The sequence below is a fragment of the Apis laboriosa genome, unplaced genomic scaffold (assembly GCF_014066325.1).
Source record: "Apis laboriosa isolate Shangri-la unplaced genomic scaffold, ASM1406632v1 scaffold49_cov149, whole genome shotgun sequence".
Lineage (NCBI taxonomy): Eukaryota > Metazoa > Arthropoda > Insecta > Hymenoptera > Apidae > Apis > Apis laboriosa.
In genome coordinates, this window is record NW_025223500.1 from 2,531,776 (window position 1) to 2,548,652 (window position 16,877).

The 16,877-nt window shown below is 22.5% G+C and overlaps 2 protein-coding genes across 6 annotated transcripts in view; one reads left to right on the plus strand and one right to left on the minus strand.

Moving 5' to 3' along the window:
* The first annotated feature begins 159 nt into the window (after positions 1 to 159).
* On the plus strand, positions 160 to 4,091 carry LOC122716753 (probable cytosolic iron-sulfur protein assembly protein Ciao1). 4 transcript variants are annotated; one of them, XM_043940110.1, is made up of 5 exons: positions 178 to 373; positions 2,676 to 3,048; positions 3,112 to 3,226; positions 3,318 to 3,482; positions 3,560 to 4,091. In XM_043940110.1, the coding sequence occupies exons 2-5, from the start codon at positions 2,686 to 2,688 to the stop codon at positions 3,826 to 3,828; spliced, it is 912 nt and encodes a 303-aa protein (XP_043796045.1). In that variant the 5' UTR covers positions 178 to 373; positions 2,676 to 2,685; the 3' UTR covers positions 3,829 to 4,091. The 4 variants fall into 4 exon arrangements, with proteins under 4 accessions (XP_043796043.1, XP_043796045.1, XP_043796044.1 ...); XM_043940111.1 differs by lacking the exon at positions 178 to 373 and adding an exon at positions 499 to 645; XM_043940108.1 differs by lacking the exons at positions 2,676 to 3,048; positions 3,112 to 3,226; positions 3,318 to 3,482; positions 3,560 to 4,091 and adding exons at positions 1,402 to 1,863; positions 1,991 to 2,592 and having other exon boundaries at positions 160 to 373.
* Positions 4,092 to 6,842: 2,751 nt separating this feature from the next.
* The window catches only part of LOC122716905 (lachesin-like), a 56,604-nt gene continuing 46,569 nt past the window's right edge, over positions 6,843 to 16,877 (minus strand). For both annotated transcript variants that reach the window (XM_043940413.1, XM_043940412.1), the window contains exons 5-7: positions 16,050 to 16,218; positions 7,985 to 8,135; positions 6,843 to 7,185 (exon numbers count right to left, since the gene is read on the minus strand). In XM_043940413.1, coding sequence (XP_043796348.1) covers positions 8,029 to 8,135; positions 16,050 to 16,218 — 276 coding nt within the window. In that variant the 3' untranslated portion in view covers positions 6,843 to 7,185; positions 7,985 to 8,028. The remainder of the gene's footprint in view (positions 7,186 to 7,984; positions 8,136 to 16,049; positions 16,219 to 16,877) is intronic.

A 16,877-nucleotide genomic window follows, 5' to 3' on the forward strand; every position in this document is an offset into this window, starting at 1 on the left:
CAATTTTATAAAATAGAATTTTATATCTGCCTCCAAAAAATTAATTTAAAAGTTAAATTGCTTAACTAATTTAACTAATAATTATTAAATTTTTAATATAAATGATAATGATTTATTTATTTCATAAATGATAATTAAAATTCTGGAGTATTTCTTATGATAATTTGTTTTAAACATGCATTAAAAATAACTATTTTAAACATCTAATCAGTCAGTGGTTCATGATCATGGTCATATCATGCACATGATATTTGAACTCATGTTTTTAATATTGTATGCGTATGTATATTATTAAGCTATAAAGTACATGAAAATAATCTTGTTAATAATTCATTCTTTTATATGCACTTAATAAATTTTCAAAACTTATATCGTAAGTATTTTTAATATTTAATTAAAATTCTGGAGTATTTTTTATGATAATTTGTTTTAAACGTGCATTAAAAATAACTATTTTAAACGTCTAATCAGGATTTCATGATTATGGTTATATCATGCACATGATATTTGAATTCATGTTTTTAATATTGCGTGCATATGTATATTATAATTATTAATTAAGCTATAAAGTACATGAAAGTAATAAATCTTGTTAATAATTCATTCTTTTATATGCAAATTTAATAAATTTTCAAAACTTATATCGTAAGTATTTTTAATATATAATTTATTAGGTTATGTCGAATATTTTTTTATCATTTTATCATAATAATTGTTAATTTATATATGATTCTTGAAATTTATGTCTGAAAAGTATTTTTTACATATTTAAATACTTTTTTAAATATTTAAATATAATAATATTTATAATTTACGATCTTTTTAATATTTATTATTCACATAAATATTTCTTCTTAATATTCTCTTAAATATAATATAAAACAGCCAAATTATATATATAAAATGTATCAGTGCATAATATTTCGTTTTTTACAAAATAAATTGTGCGTATTTTAATATATACATTTAATATATTATATATATATATATATATATATATAAATATTGAATTTCAGAATCACTATACATTTTTAGAAAATAAATTACAAGTGGAATTTAATTTAAATTATATATTATGAACATAAACAATATAACAATATAACAACAATATAAATAATATTAAACAATGTGAACATAATAAATATTATTAAAAAAATTTGTAAAACTCACTAATTTTTTTATTTTTTTGAAAAAAATTTCATTATTGCAAAATAAATTATAAAAAATATGCTTTTTTTAGAACTTATAAATTATCCTATAAATACAGAATAAATTATCAAAATACAGGATTGTCTTAACTAATTTAAGAAGATCAGCTATTTTACCTCAATAATAATTATTTTTTACAACTTAACATATTCAGTTTAGTTAAGCTCGAAAAGCAAGCATTTATTGTTGCAGGTAAAAATGGGGACATTGGAATTAAAACAAACTTTGAGTGGTCATAGGGGAAGGGTATGGAATATTTGCTGGCATCCAAAGGGTAGTTATCTTGCATCTTGTGGTGAAGATAAAACAATTATAATATGGGGACCACAAGATCCTAAATGGGTTGTAAAAACTATTCTTATTGAGGGTCATACTAGAACTATTAGAGAAGTTGCATGGTCTCCTTGTGGAAATTACATAGCTTCTGCTAGTTTTGATGCAACAACTGCAATATGGGATAAAAAAACAGGACAATTTGAGTGTAATGCAACTTTAGAAGGACACGAGAATGAAGTGAAAAGTGTTAGTTGGTCTTGTAGTGGACATTTGTTAGCTACATGTAGTCGTGATAAATCTGTCTGGATATGGGAGGTTAATGATGATGAATATGAATGTGCTGCTGTTATTAATGCTCATACTCAAGATGTCAAGAAGGTAAGTAGATGTGTATATATATCACAGGTAATATATATTATAATACTATATATTATGTTAATTATTAAAATGTATATTATAATGATATTTATAATAAAATTTTATTAATATTTTTAAATTATTATAGGTAAGATGGCATCCTAATGAAGAAATTGTAGCATCTGCTAGTTATGATAATACAGTAAAAATATTCAAAGAAGATATAGTGGATAATGATTGGTCATGTGTAGCAACATTATCATCTCATACATCAACAGTTTGGAGTCTTGCATGGGATAAACAGAATAATCGAATTGCAACTTGTAGTGATGATCAAACAGTGAAAATATGGCAAGAATATAAGCCTGGTAATGAGCCAGGGATTATTACAACAAATAATGAGTCTGTTTGGAAATGTGTGTGTACAATAACTGGTTATCATACAAGGACGATTTATGACATTGATTGGTGTAAAATAACTGGTTTATTAGTGACTGCATGTGGTGATGACATTATTAGAATATTTAAAGAAGATAGTGATTCTGATCCTCATCAACCAACTTTTACAATGATTTGTTCTATGGATATTGCTCATACTCAAGATGTAAATTCTGTACAATGGAATCCCATTGTTCCTGGACAACTTGCATCAGCTAGTGATGATGGTTTAGTGAAAATTTGGTTTTATAATGAATAATTGTTATTTTATATAATTGTATTCTTCAATAATAAACAATAATAAATTATTTATTTATTTTTCATTAAATTTTCCCATTTATTACAAACTAAATATTTATATTATATTTTAAAATTTACTTCTTTTCTTGTTTTAGGTTGTCATAAATGTTTACACAATTCAGTGGATTTAAACAAAGTTATAAATTGATAATTTTCAATATTGCATTTAGATACAATAAAACATTTTGTACAATGACTGATATTCAGAATAATCCTACTGGGATTCCTTTAAATCAAGTTGTAGATATACTTAAAAATTTTGCAAATCTATCACTTGCAGATTCCTGGGATAATGTAGGATTGCTTATTGAACCTACAGAAATAAAAATAATTTCACATATTCTTTTAACAAATGATTTAACTGAAAATGTAATGCAAGAAGCTTTAAATTTAAAAACAGATATGATTATTACTTATCATCCTTTAATATTTTCGCCTATGAAATCCATAACAAGTTCTTCATGGAAGGTAACGAAAAATTTTTATATTACATAAACATTTTAATTGAATTATTGAAACAAGAAATTTTAGGAAAAAATAGTTGCAAAATGTTTAGAACATAAAATAGCTGTGTATTCTCCACATACTACATTTGATTCGATTAGAGGTGGTGTAAATGATTGGTTAGCTTCCATATTTGAAAATGGTAAATTTAAAAGATTTTTTTTTTAATTTTGATAATACTGATTATATTGATTATATTTAATTTTTCGTTTTTAATATTATATATATGTAAGTACTCGAAAATAGTATACCTATAAAAGCAGATGTGAATAATAGTGATTATGGTTTCGGACGACTATGTACTTTAAAGAATAAAATTTCTATCGATGAAGCTGTCCAACGAGTGAAAGAATATACCAATTTGAAACATATTAGATTAGCTCGTGCATTCCAAACAGGTATCGAATTTTTTTTTTATTTTTCTTATTTTTTTAAAATTTAAAATATTGCAATATCATTTTATTTTAATTTTTAGATGGTTTAATTAAAACTGTTGCTGTTTGTGCTGGATCAGGAGCATCTATTTTAAAAAATATATCTGCCGATTTGTATCTTACAGGAGAAATGTTGCACCATGATGTTCTTGATGCAATACATAAAGGAACTAGTGTAATTCTAACAAATCATTCTGATTCTGAACGTGGGTTTCTGAAAACATTTGCATTTACCTTAAGTAATATGTTGAATAAATCTGTATTGGTACAAGTATCTGAAAATGATACTGATCCTCTGAAAATCGTATAAAATATTAAAAAAAAAAATTGAGCTGAAAAAAACTGATGTAAACATTAAGATGGATATATATATTACATATGATAAAATTTTATTATTAATATTATAAATTATCAGCTCTATTTAGAGATTGACAATCTTTTATTTTAATCTGATGAAGTTAGAGAGATATCAGGAAGGATAAATACATAAACAAATCATATATTGCAATTCAACAAAAGTTATTTACAGCAATAACAGAAGTTATGTTTAAATTTTTATATATAACACTTAAACTAGTTTTACAATTTATCTCTGAACATGTGTAACCATTATATAGAATCCTTTAATTTGATTATCGAAATAATTTTTTTCACATATTCCATCATTCACTCGTTTTATATAATTTTATAATTTTATTTGCATTCATTCAAATATTCACACATTGATTATGAAGAAAAACTTGATTTTAACAATATTACGTATGCTTGTAATCGACGCTTATTAAAAATTTATAACTAAATAAAATATAACAGTTGTTATACTGGTCCAATTAGAATGATTTTAATTTTGGATCCGCGTATCCAATCTTTTTTCTTTTTCTCAACATTGTCTTTATAATTCGTTTAATAATACATAAAAAATAGTTACACATAGTAAAATCCATTTTTAATTATATTCTCTTTTATAATTCAACAAAGATAAATTTATAATTCTAAAACCTGATCTCTCATTTTTATTTTATTATTATGATGCATTGTGTCCATATGTATATGAATACACCAATGACAAAATGCGTTAATACATATGATGAACACGTCATAAATTGAAATTTTCTATATCACCATAAATGGTGTGAAAGTATACCCTGAGGTCGGATGCCCAAAAAATATCAATCATGTTACGCCGTTTATTGAGAATATTTACAGAATCGACAATGTAAAATTTAAAACTGAATAGATCCGAATTATTTGATTATTAGATTAATATTATTTTTTGTTCTTAATCGATTAGTATTTTTAGTTTTATGTTTTGAGTTTAACATTTTTTATACTGCGATGACAGATTAATTTTTCGTCAATATCGTTGCAATTTCATAAAATTCGACATAAATGGGCAATACGACGATTTCGCAATCATAATTCAATATTTTTATATTTTACTAGAATTATATGATTATATGTATTCTATCATTAGAAACATATACATATAATCTGTCAAATCATATAATGTCGTGATCATAATGAAATTATAAAAACTTATTTCTCTACATGTCTTAACTAATCTAAATCGGGATCATATTCTTATTAAAAATCTGTTCAATTTCTTTTTTTTTTTTTTTTTTTAGAAACTTTCTACAATAAATATTATTTTTTTATTATTTTTAAAAAATATTAATTTGAATTCAAGCGAAATCTATTGAATTTATAGATTTTAATCTTCGATCAATATATCAATCAAATTTCATTCAATATATCGATAATTACCATATCTCACGTTAATCGTGATTAATTAAACAGCAATTCTAATATGAACATAACCCGATACTCTTTTGAATTTTCATAGAAAATCATATTTGCATGTAGATATTAGTATAACTAAAAAATAAAAGAACAATTCCTATATTTTTTTTAAATAAATATTACTCTTTTTTTTATCACTGTCTTTTTTAATGTAAAAAGCTTTTTATTCTCACTCAAAGTTATGATTCGTTGAACATCTAGAACGAATTCAAAGATAATCCAGATTTATTTTGTACCTACAATCCGGATTCTCAATTTACACAGTTGAAGGCTATTTTCATGCTTTCTTTTTTATTCTTTGTCATTTCGTAAATCAAATTTTTTTTGACGACTCTGCATATTTTACAAAAAACGTAGCCTATCATAGATACATATAATATTCAAATAAATGTATTTTTTTATAATGATTAAAAATCTTAATCGCATTTCAACAATAATTCGTACATTTTCTTTGGCAAATATAATGTATTGTCTTATAACCGTAATTATTAAATAAAATATTTCATTTAGTATTAAACAGTTCATCCTGTGAATTATTATATCATCGATAGTTTACTTTTCATTTCTTAATTTTTTTTTACGATATAGGATATCTCAGAATTGGAAGATAAATAAAATATTTAATTTGTTATTAATAGAATTAATATTTATTATTATATATAGCATTGTTTCAAATAAAAGAAAAAGAAATTATTAGTTATAAATAAAATTATAAATTAATAATTGAAAATTAATAAATCAGAATTTAAGATTTAAAAATTTTTTTTTAAAATATTATTTATCGATTTTGATTATTAAAAAAGATTAGTTAAAATATAAATAATCTATAAAATATAAATAATATATCAGTTTAAATTCTATATATATTGATTTCAAAATAATATAAATTTAAAATAATTCCAAAATCAATATTATATCGATTTCATATTAACGTTAGATTATTCACAATTTTATAATTTTACGAATCTCATCAAATATTAAAACAAACAACATTTTTATTTATTTAATAATTTAATATAATAATTTATATTTTTTTAATTTTTTGGATAAATGAAAGAAAAAATATGTTGCTTTAAATTAAAAAAAAAAAAAAAATTAAAAATATTGTAAAATGTAAACTTTGTAAAATTATAAAATTGCAAATTAGTTACTATAGTATCAATTATATAGTATTAATTGTAAAACTGTTTTGAAATTGATATAAAACCGAAAAATAATATAATTATTATAGAATTGATATAAAATTAATTTTTAAGAATCAAAATCGGAACTAGTTATAATATCGTTTGATTTTTATAATTTTGATATATAATTTTAAGATAATTTCATTCAACTATTTCTAATTCCAATTGAAATTAATATATAAAATTTATTATGATTGAATTTATTTTTTGTTAATTAAAATAATCATTATTTAATGAAAATATAATTTAAATATGTAATTTATTTATTAAATATATAATTTAAATATATAATTAAAAATATAGATTATGTTATAGTTTTTTAATTCTAATCTTCATTCAATTAAACAAAACAAAGTATATTTATTATATTTCATTCTAAGACATCCTATACATTAATTCTTATTTTTTATTGTTACAACAAACTACTTTTCTTATAATATATTCAGCATCCGTTGTGTCGCATTATGGTCCGATTCCAACTTCACTTTTTTTTTCTTTCTTGCATATTTTTTTTCTTATGTTCTTGATCCAATAAGATCATTTTACAATTCCATTGTTTATCGATATTTTTTTTAGTATGAATCGTATACTTTCAAGATGGTTGTTACTTCCTCTTCATAGCAGCCATTTTTTGTATTTATTTGATTTTTCGAAAGCAACTATCAATGATGTATTATTTTATTCTGAAATCATAAATTATATTATTAAAATATGATATTTCTCTTTTATTAATTATGTTTAATAAAATGTTAGAGTGAAAAGACATATTTTTTCTAAAGAATAATATTATTGCTTGGTTAATTTTAAAATTTTATTATTTATCAATATTTCGAGTTTTTTTATCTTTCCTCGTGTTTTCTCTTGTTTCATTCGAAAACAAAAGCAAGCAAAATAATATATATATATATATATATATATATATATATATAAAAAGCAACTAATCGATTCCGAGCAAATTATTTATTTCTAAACAATATTGTACAATTAACAGAATCTAAATGGTAACTGGTATGCTATCGTAGATATATATACATATACATATACACACACATATATATATATATATATATATATATAGACAAAATTTTATAAACATATAACAATATTTTTTGCAAATATGAAAAAAAATATAAATATCTCAAAAAATGATTATAAAAATAGGAAAAAGTGTTTAAAATATTGATTTTTAAAATATTCAAAAATATTCAAAAAATCGGTAAAAAAAATTCCTTCTCTACATAATTATTAATTGTATTAATCACACAAATTCTCTCATTCATATGATTAAATTCGTTTTGATTGAATTACAACTAACTGAATTTGAAAATTTGATTCAAAGATGACAATATTGCTTACAATATATATATATATATATATTCGTAACAAAATTATTCGTACAAAATTAAATTTCTTGTGGAATATTATAATAGTTTCTTCTTTAAACATTTCCACGACAAATCATTCGAGATTCAAGCAACTTACCGATGAATATTCGTAATGAGTATTTCATAATGATGAGGCCTGGTTCAGTAACGATGATTCAAGAAGGCTAACAAAGTTGTTGAAATCATTACGAATGGCAGATTCGCCAACCTCAGTTGGCCACCGTGTTGCATCGCTGCTGGATGTTCTCCTGCCGAACAATGATTAAAATTCAAATTGAATTCCGTCCTAGCATCTGTCATCTTATTGGAATTGTTTCTCTATTATATGGTAAATATACATATATATATATATATATATATATATAAGCCTGATAAATATTTATCATGTTAATCTCGTCAAATAATGAAGAAAAAAATCAAAAAAAAAAAAAAGAATTAAGAAAAGTTATATATAATTGAAAGATTCTATTCATAATAATGATTTCATTTTTTTTAAATTATTATTAATAATTATATTCTTTCGTGATTATTATTTAATAGATAAAAATTTCGATTTCTATAAAAATAAAAAATTTAATAATAAAAAAGAAAAAAAATTATGTATTTTTATGTTAATTTTTTTCCAAATTTGAATTTAAATAAGTTTTTTAAAAACTTAAAATTTAAATTTTTTATTTTAAACTAATAATTTTAATAGAAGTTTTATTATACTTGATTCATAAAGAAATAATCTAATACTAAAAAAAAGAGGATATAAAAAATATAAAATATTAATTTGAAGATTTTTAAAATTATGAATATTTACTTAGAATTACATTAAATATTTAACTAATTTTATTAAAATTTTCAAAATTTTATATATATATTTTCTATATTTAAATTTTTTAATTTTATGCGCCTTTTTTCTATATATTTTTATTTTTGTATTTTATATTTTTCTATGAATTTGTCAATTATTTTAAATAAATTCAAGGTTAATATAAGTAAGTGTTTCTATTAAATTAGAGATTTGAATTTGAAATTCGATTTAATTGATTATTTCTCATCTTTTCTATATTTTTTCCTTGTATTAGTTAAAAAATTCAAACTAAAATATATGAATAAAAAAATAATAATTCCAAAAAAATGAATTTTGTCACAGTAATTATAAATTAAAAACACGAGAAATATAATTTATCTATCAATATGTATTAGATTACAATATATAGGAAAAAAGAAATATAAATCTTTTTTTAAAAAGCAAATTTCAATTTTTTTTCTTTTTAATATACATCGTTGTTAGAATTTAAAACAATCTTCAATACAATTTTCATCTACATTTATAAGTTTTTGCTAATCTGAAAAATTTTCCAATCACATTTTTAAGAAAAAAGCATATCATCTTTTTCAAAGAAAAGTGATCTTCATATTTTGAAATGTCTATTTAAGCAGAGAAATTCTTATTATTATACGATAGCCTCTTCTGTATCCTGCGATTCTAACATTGAATGTTTCTCTGATTTCTTCGAGTATGGACGCATTAACGCGACACAATAGCTATTATAGTGTGCAAAGAGTTTGCTTACTTAAGAAAGTCGGGCTGTTTCCCTCACTATGATATTTTCCTATTTTTCATCGCTATTATATTTTTTATTTGATACCTCATTAAGATTTGAGAAATTATGAAATAAACAAATTTAAAAATAAGAAATAAAAAATAAAAAAATTAATGAATAGAAAATTAAAAAATAAAAAGCAGTATGAAAATATTATTTAAAAAAAAAGATTAAAATATAGAATAAAAATAAATTAATTATTTTAATGGAATATTTATAATAATTATATAAATAATATAAATAATAAAAGGAAAATTTATAAAGGATCACATACAAATGGATTTCTTTCCGAAAGTTGTGGAGATTAAGTTAGAAAACGATCTTATATGAAGAGCCATCTGATGTATGTATAACATTTACGTAACAAAGAATCATATGACAAAATTGTAAAAATAAGGTGATATTACTAATACCTAGATAGTTGCCTTAAACGGATAAAAGCCAAAGACTATAGACAAGAAGATATCGATTTTGATAAACCATCATCGTCATCAATAGACGTTTATCTTTCTTTGTCAGATATATCCTGCTCTAATCCGTAATTCCACTTCCTGAAGGTTATCTCCCTGGCAGTATGGTTTTGCAGAGAAGGGATGACTGCAACAATAGCCGAGTTCAGTTTGATGCTCCATACACTTTGAGAAATCTCTTTAATTACTCTTCTCACTCAACCAAATGCTTTTTGCTAAGCCCGTTATCTTCCGGCAAGAACGATTGGATTCATTCGTTCCATAAATGTGGCCAAAACCTCGGTGAAAAACGACAAATCTTTCTACACTGTATCGTGTTATGAAATATTACTATTTCTTTTTTTGCTTGTTCCAGTCCCTTTTGCAATTTTTTCTTTTTTTTTTTTTTTTTTGTTTCAAAAAGCAGAGAATTCAGATTTTTATACTGGGAACATGATTATGACAACAACGAGTAGTTTTTAATGAGAATTCATTAACGGATCAATTAATGAAAAACTTGTGAAATCTCTTTTTCATGAATTTTCCTCTCTTATTTATTTTATTCGCCATTATTGACGAATATGTTTGATAATATATTTCTTGATACAATTTCTTGATTAAATATGGCATACATATCAGAATGAAGATTACTTCCATTGAAAAAGAGATAGTTATATATGAATATAATAAATTGACAAATCGTATATGGATATGGATAGTAGATTTTTCTCAAACGAAAATTGAGAAACTGAACACGAATTATTAATTACGATATAAAATTGTGTCGAATGCATTGAAGCAATCACATAAAAAGAAGCTGCCATCTATCGAAAAGCTTAAATAAAATCTTAAAACAGATAGGATAATTTCACAGAAATATAAATAGGAGAAATTTTTTTTAATCATCTATAGGGAAAGATCAGCTTTTTGTTGATTCTGAATTAATTTATATAAATGTAAAATATAAAAAGTTAAAAAATGTTAACAAATATAATAAGTAATACATATATATTGACAAAGTTTATAAATCTTTTTACATAATTTATTTTTATAAAAATCTGGCTAACTGTAAAATACTATATATAAAATTTTATTTTCAAAAGATTTCCAAATTGTAATGCATAATATCTTAATAAGAAAAAAAAAAAAAAAAAAAAAAAACAAAGACAATAAGAAGGTAAGAAGAATGCTTTAGATGATAAAGTTAGTCTCGTTTCCTCGACGTTACGTTATATTATATAAAGTGGAAGTACCTAAATAACTCTGTTGTTTTTATGGGCATAGGAGAAAAGTCTTCAGGGGCGAAATTGCATTGTCCGAAAGTGTAGCTTATTTTTATACTTATTTCGCTTTTCTCGAAAAATGGAAAAGAAGGAAATAACCATTGAAACTAAGGTTTTTCACCAATTTAAAAAGTACTACTGTCCTATTATATCTTCAATTATCCTTCTACTTCGGCTGTTAGAACTCAAAATGATTGGGACGTTGAGGATGGCAAGTGGCGTAAATCAATTTCATCTCATCTTGAGAAATTCATACTTAAAGCTTGTTATTCAATTTCAAGTAGAACTGTAACATCGAGGTAACTCGATTTTCCGTTTCTTTTGACTTGACCCTTTTACTTCTAGATGACTCAATTAAGGACTAGCAGCTATACTTACTCAGGAAATTTCTTCTTTTTTAATAATAAGATATTTCATATCTTATTATTAAAAGTATCAATTTATCAAATAATTTAATTAAAAATATATTGTTTGAATTTTATTTTCTATTTTTTAGTTTTTAATTTCTATTATTATGTTTAGTTTGAAATAGATTAGAAAAACATTTATAAGCAAAATTTCATCGCTCCTTCAAAGTGTCAAACAGTTGAAAGTTTTGGTATATTATAGCAGTTTCCACGACATAGCGAGATTGTAAAATCGGTCAAGTGTCGAAGTTTACATGAAGAGATGTTTGGACGAGAGAATTGGCAGAAATCTGATGAGATAAGAAATTGAAACCTCTTTTACAATCGTATTAACTTCAGTTTTAAATCTTTATCTCTTTTAACATCATATTGTATGAATGACAAGTATTAAGCAAGCCCTACAATGATTAATTTCGAGATATGTTTTGATATGAGATTTCATAGTATGGCAAAATAGATCTGTGTACGATAATTAGCAGTATGAATATGAAATTCAAACAACGAATTATTAATTAATATTAATTATTAATGCCAACTTGCTGATTAGGTCCATCCTAATTAATCTTAATGAGCTTGAAATACACTTTGTGACAAAATTATAAAACATCTTATAATTTTCAGAATTTTTTAGATTAGATTATTTAATTTTTATATAATAGTACTATTTCTTTTTTAATAATGTAAAAGAATGTCAACCATAATTTATATTTTTGCCTACAAATTTTTCTGTTTATATGAAAAATAGATGCGATAAAATTATAGATAATAATAAATTAATAATAAATTATAGATAAATTAAGATAAAATTTATCAATGAAATTTTGTTATTTAAGAATGGAATGCATTTTTGTGTGCTGAATCTGTCATAAAAATTATCTATCACATTAAACTTAGGAATAGATATAAAATATATCGATTTTTCTTATATCGAATTTATTAATTATATTTTGGTTATAATTGCGAGATATTTAAAAAAAATAAGTTTTTTTTTTTCAATATTTCTCAATTTTTTTATCAATTAAATCGTATAATATTATTCTTCCCTCGTAAAATTAAATTTGATTCGTAAGATTTTCTTTTTTTCGAGATATATCATTTTGAATTTATTCCATTTTTTAGAGCATACGAATAAAGATTAAAATATTTTGCCTTGATGTTTGAAAAACCATGCATACAAATTTTCATCCTATTAACCTCCTACTTGAAAAGGATTTATTCGAATCTTCGTAAATTTCCTTTTTATCGTCAATAGATTAAAAATGGAATAACCTCAAAATGATGTATTTATAGTATAAAAAAAAAAAAAAAAAAAAAAATATCTTACACTGTTGGATTGGTTGATATCTATCGTTCTCATTTTGCTCGCCCAAGGGTTCTTTTTTTCAATGGATAAATATTAAGTGTGACGATTTCAGCGGAATGCTTCAATATAGTAGTAGCAACTATTTTTTGCAAATATTTCAAAAACTAAGATTATATGATTATAGTATATATAATATATCATTATTTATTATATACAAGATAATTGTATAAAATATTTTCCACGATATATTTAAAAATTATTAAAATCCATGAGTATGAAAAATTACACATCGACAGATTCACTATATTATATAATATAATATAAATAATAAAAATTACAATTCTTGAATATAATTGTGTATTGAAAGAGAAGAAGTGCAATATAAAAAAAAGAAAAATAGTTTTAAAAAATAGATTGTGATATCCATTTTTATATCGCAAATATATATTGACAATTTGTTCATGGAGTTATTGACAAATAAACAATGAAATCTAACAGAATTTCGCGAAAAATGCATCGTTCACTGTCTCTTTCGTGAACCTAGACGATCGATGTTTAACCTGGTTGCCGATAAGTGCTCCACGCTCTCTTGCACTCCAGTCGACTATTCTCTAGTATGATATCTAAATATGTATAGTAATACAATACCTATTGATTTTAGATTCTAACCTATTCGTATGACGCACAGGAATCCTTGCAGATAGCATTTACTTCTAAATTTTATGCATTCGTGACAAATTTTAATATATAATAGAAAAAGATTCTTTAATACGAATTATTTGAAGTTTTCTTTCAAATATTATACTTTATAATTGTATTATTATAATTAAATATAAGAAAAAGAATGGTACAAAATCCTGAGAAAAATATAATTAAGATTAAAAAAGTCATTACAATAAAGATTTAAAAATTCATAATAAAATTTTTTAATTTTATATATTTTTTTTATTTAAAAGATAAGATGGATTTTATGTATCCTTTTCAATATTTGTAAATGTTATTTTTGGAAAAGATGCAAATATATGATATTTTCTATAAAATAAGGATAAAAAAATAAAAAGTAAATAAACATAAATGTATATATAATACTATATTTAACATTTTAATAAAAGTTAATTTAAAACGTTTATTTAAAAACTTTTGTATCTTTTCAATAATTATAAAAAAAAAACGAAAATTTAAATTCTTAAATTTTAAAAAAAATTTAAAATTACTTCAAGTTACTTTAATAGATTTGATAGATCTTTATAAATCGTGATAAATCACATAAATAAATCTTTGAAGAGGCAAAAGTGTATATATTTATATGAATATTCTGATAAGAAACCTAAAATATAAAATCAGTTCAAAAATAAAATTTCAATAGTATATCTGTGAATCATTTTCAATCTCATATTCATTTCAATTAAAATTTCAATTAGAGAACCATTTACTTGAAAGCTTTCGTGATTCAGTAAGAGTATGAAATATTTTAAAGGCTTCAGTATTTTATATAAGTTAAACGTTAATTTATAATGAACTTTTTATATTTTTAATATTCGGATCATTTTCATTTTCAATTTTTAAACCGTAATTTATTATATTCGGAAAATTTTATTGTCCTCTTTCAATTATACCGCGAGTATACGTATACATTAATTCTATTGGGTTCGAGATCTTTTCATTCTTATAAAACGTCCAATTATATTATATAAATATATAAATATATGTAAATACAATATTCCTTTCATTATATCTATTATATATCTAAAAAGATCTGAAATACATTTTAATTGGAATGAAAGAATAACAATTAAAACCTTAAACTCTTGAGGAACAGTCTGAAAAATTATTACAATTAAATTAATTATTTGTTTACTGTCAATTATCCAATTGTTTGTTATATGTACACATCATATTTATGTTATATTAATTATCTCTCTGATTTTAAATTAACTTATTCATAACGATATCAGTTTTTAATTTATCAACGATAGAATGATGTAGTGAAAATTTGATTTTAATTTATTAATATTTCAATTTTATAAAAAATATATTACAAGAAAAAGTTATTGAGATTTACACGTCATACACGTCACAAGTAATCTATTGAAAGTATTATTTTCTATTAAATGTGTAATTTCCAAAAATATTTGTCATATTTATTAAGATTAAAATCGATCATTTTGTAGTTATTTGATTAATCTATCAATAGTCAATGTTTGCATTACATTTTGTTTATAATTTTTTTTCAATCAATTTATATTATTGAATTTTGTTTTTTAACAAAGATGAAATAACTTTATTTTTGCTATATTATTATAGAATTCAATAAAAATATAAACATGACATTAAAATTTATAGATAAATATCAGTATTCATTATGATTAAAATATTGACAAGACTTTGATGTGTATGCCACTCGTTGCAAATGGAGTAAATAATCTATTGAACCGCAAAAATGTATCGCCCTTTTTTTTATACATTGCAAAACCGAAAATAAAAAGATCCAGATGGTTTTAATATTAAAAAAAAAAAAAAGGTTAAAGCCATAGAAACTTCAAATGCTTTATAAAAAGATATATATACATATATATATATTTATTTTTAAATACATATCTCAAAAAGAATTTAGATACGAAAGCTTTCATCAAAATTAATCATATAGATTCAATTAACTTCTCCTTTAAATTTAATTTTGAACCGAATTAAAAATTCAATTCATATTTTAGAATTTAATGAAATAACTTAAAACTTAAAAAATTATATTGTTACTTTTATTTAACGATCGATGATGCGACACTAGCGCCACGTAATTATTAATTATCAATACTCAATTACTTTTATTTAATTATTTATTACTTTTTAAATTATTACTTTTTATTTACACTTTCTTATTTTTCAAATATTTAAATTATTATATTTTTCTATAAATATAAAAAAAATATATATTGTTAATTTCTGACGGTGAAAATTATGCTTGAAACTAATCGGTCATTAAAAAAGAAATTCGGCGAATTAATTATCAATAATAATTTAAAATCGCAAAAAAAGAAAAAAAGAAAAAAGATCGAAGTGATTGCGATTATCAAAGGATATTAAAGCTTCAATTTTATTTTTTTTTTTTCGTAAATATATGTACATACCATTAAGTACATGTACGAGGACAGTCTTTGTATTAGCGTTACTCGGATGGCAGGTATATTGGCCGCTATCTGCAGGCTGGGCATGCTGCACCAGAAGATACGACGTTGTAACTTCCCCCTTCTCGGTGATCACTGATACACCGCCCCTAGGACTATCGTAGTTGATCACCTATAATCGAATAGATGTATACATATGTACAAAAAAAAAAAAATATATATATATATATATAAAGAAAAAAGTAAATAAAAGAAATAGAGAAAAAAGACTTAACAATTAATCGCAAGAGAATTCGATTATCTTAATTATTCAATATGTGATAGACAATTTTAATGTAAAATATATATAGTTTTATATAGATATATTATTGAAATATTATTATTTATATAAATAACACAGACATTTATTTATAATTATTATTATTTTTTACTTTACATCAGAACGAGTAATCAATTACGATTTTTATTCTCATAAGTGAAAAAAAATCTACTTGTAGAGGACTGGAATATTTAATATTATTTTATATCAATTGTATAAAATGATAAGAATTAAGAATTAATAATTATATATAAAAATACGTAGATTTTCGTAATTTCAACGAATTTTTACTGATGAATCTCGTTAGGCGAAAAAACATGCAAAAAGAGAGTGAACTATATCAATCGCCCTCTGTGTTACTCTCTCTTCGTTTCCCTTCTTTCCTATCCTTTTTCTTTTTTCTCCAACCAACGAATTTATTTCGTCGAGAAACCGAATTGTCCGGAATTCGCTTATCCGTGGTTAATGGAATCTCCGGGTTTCCTCAAGCCAAAAAAAAAAAAAAAAAAAAA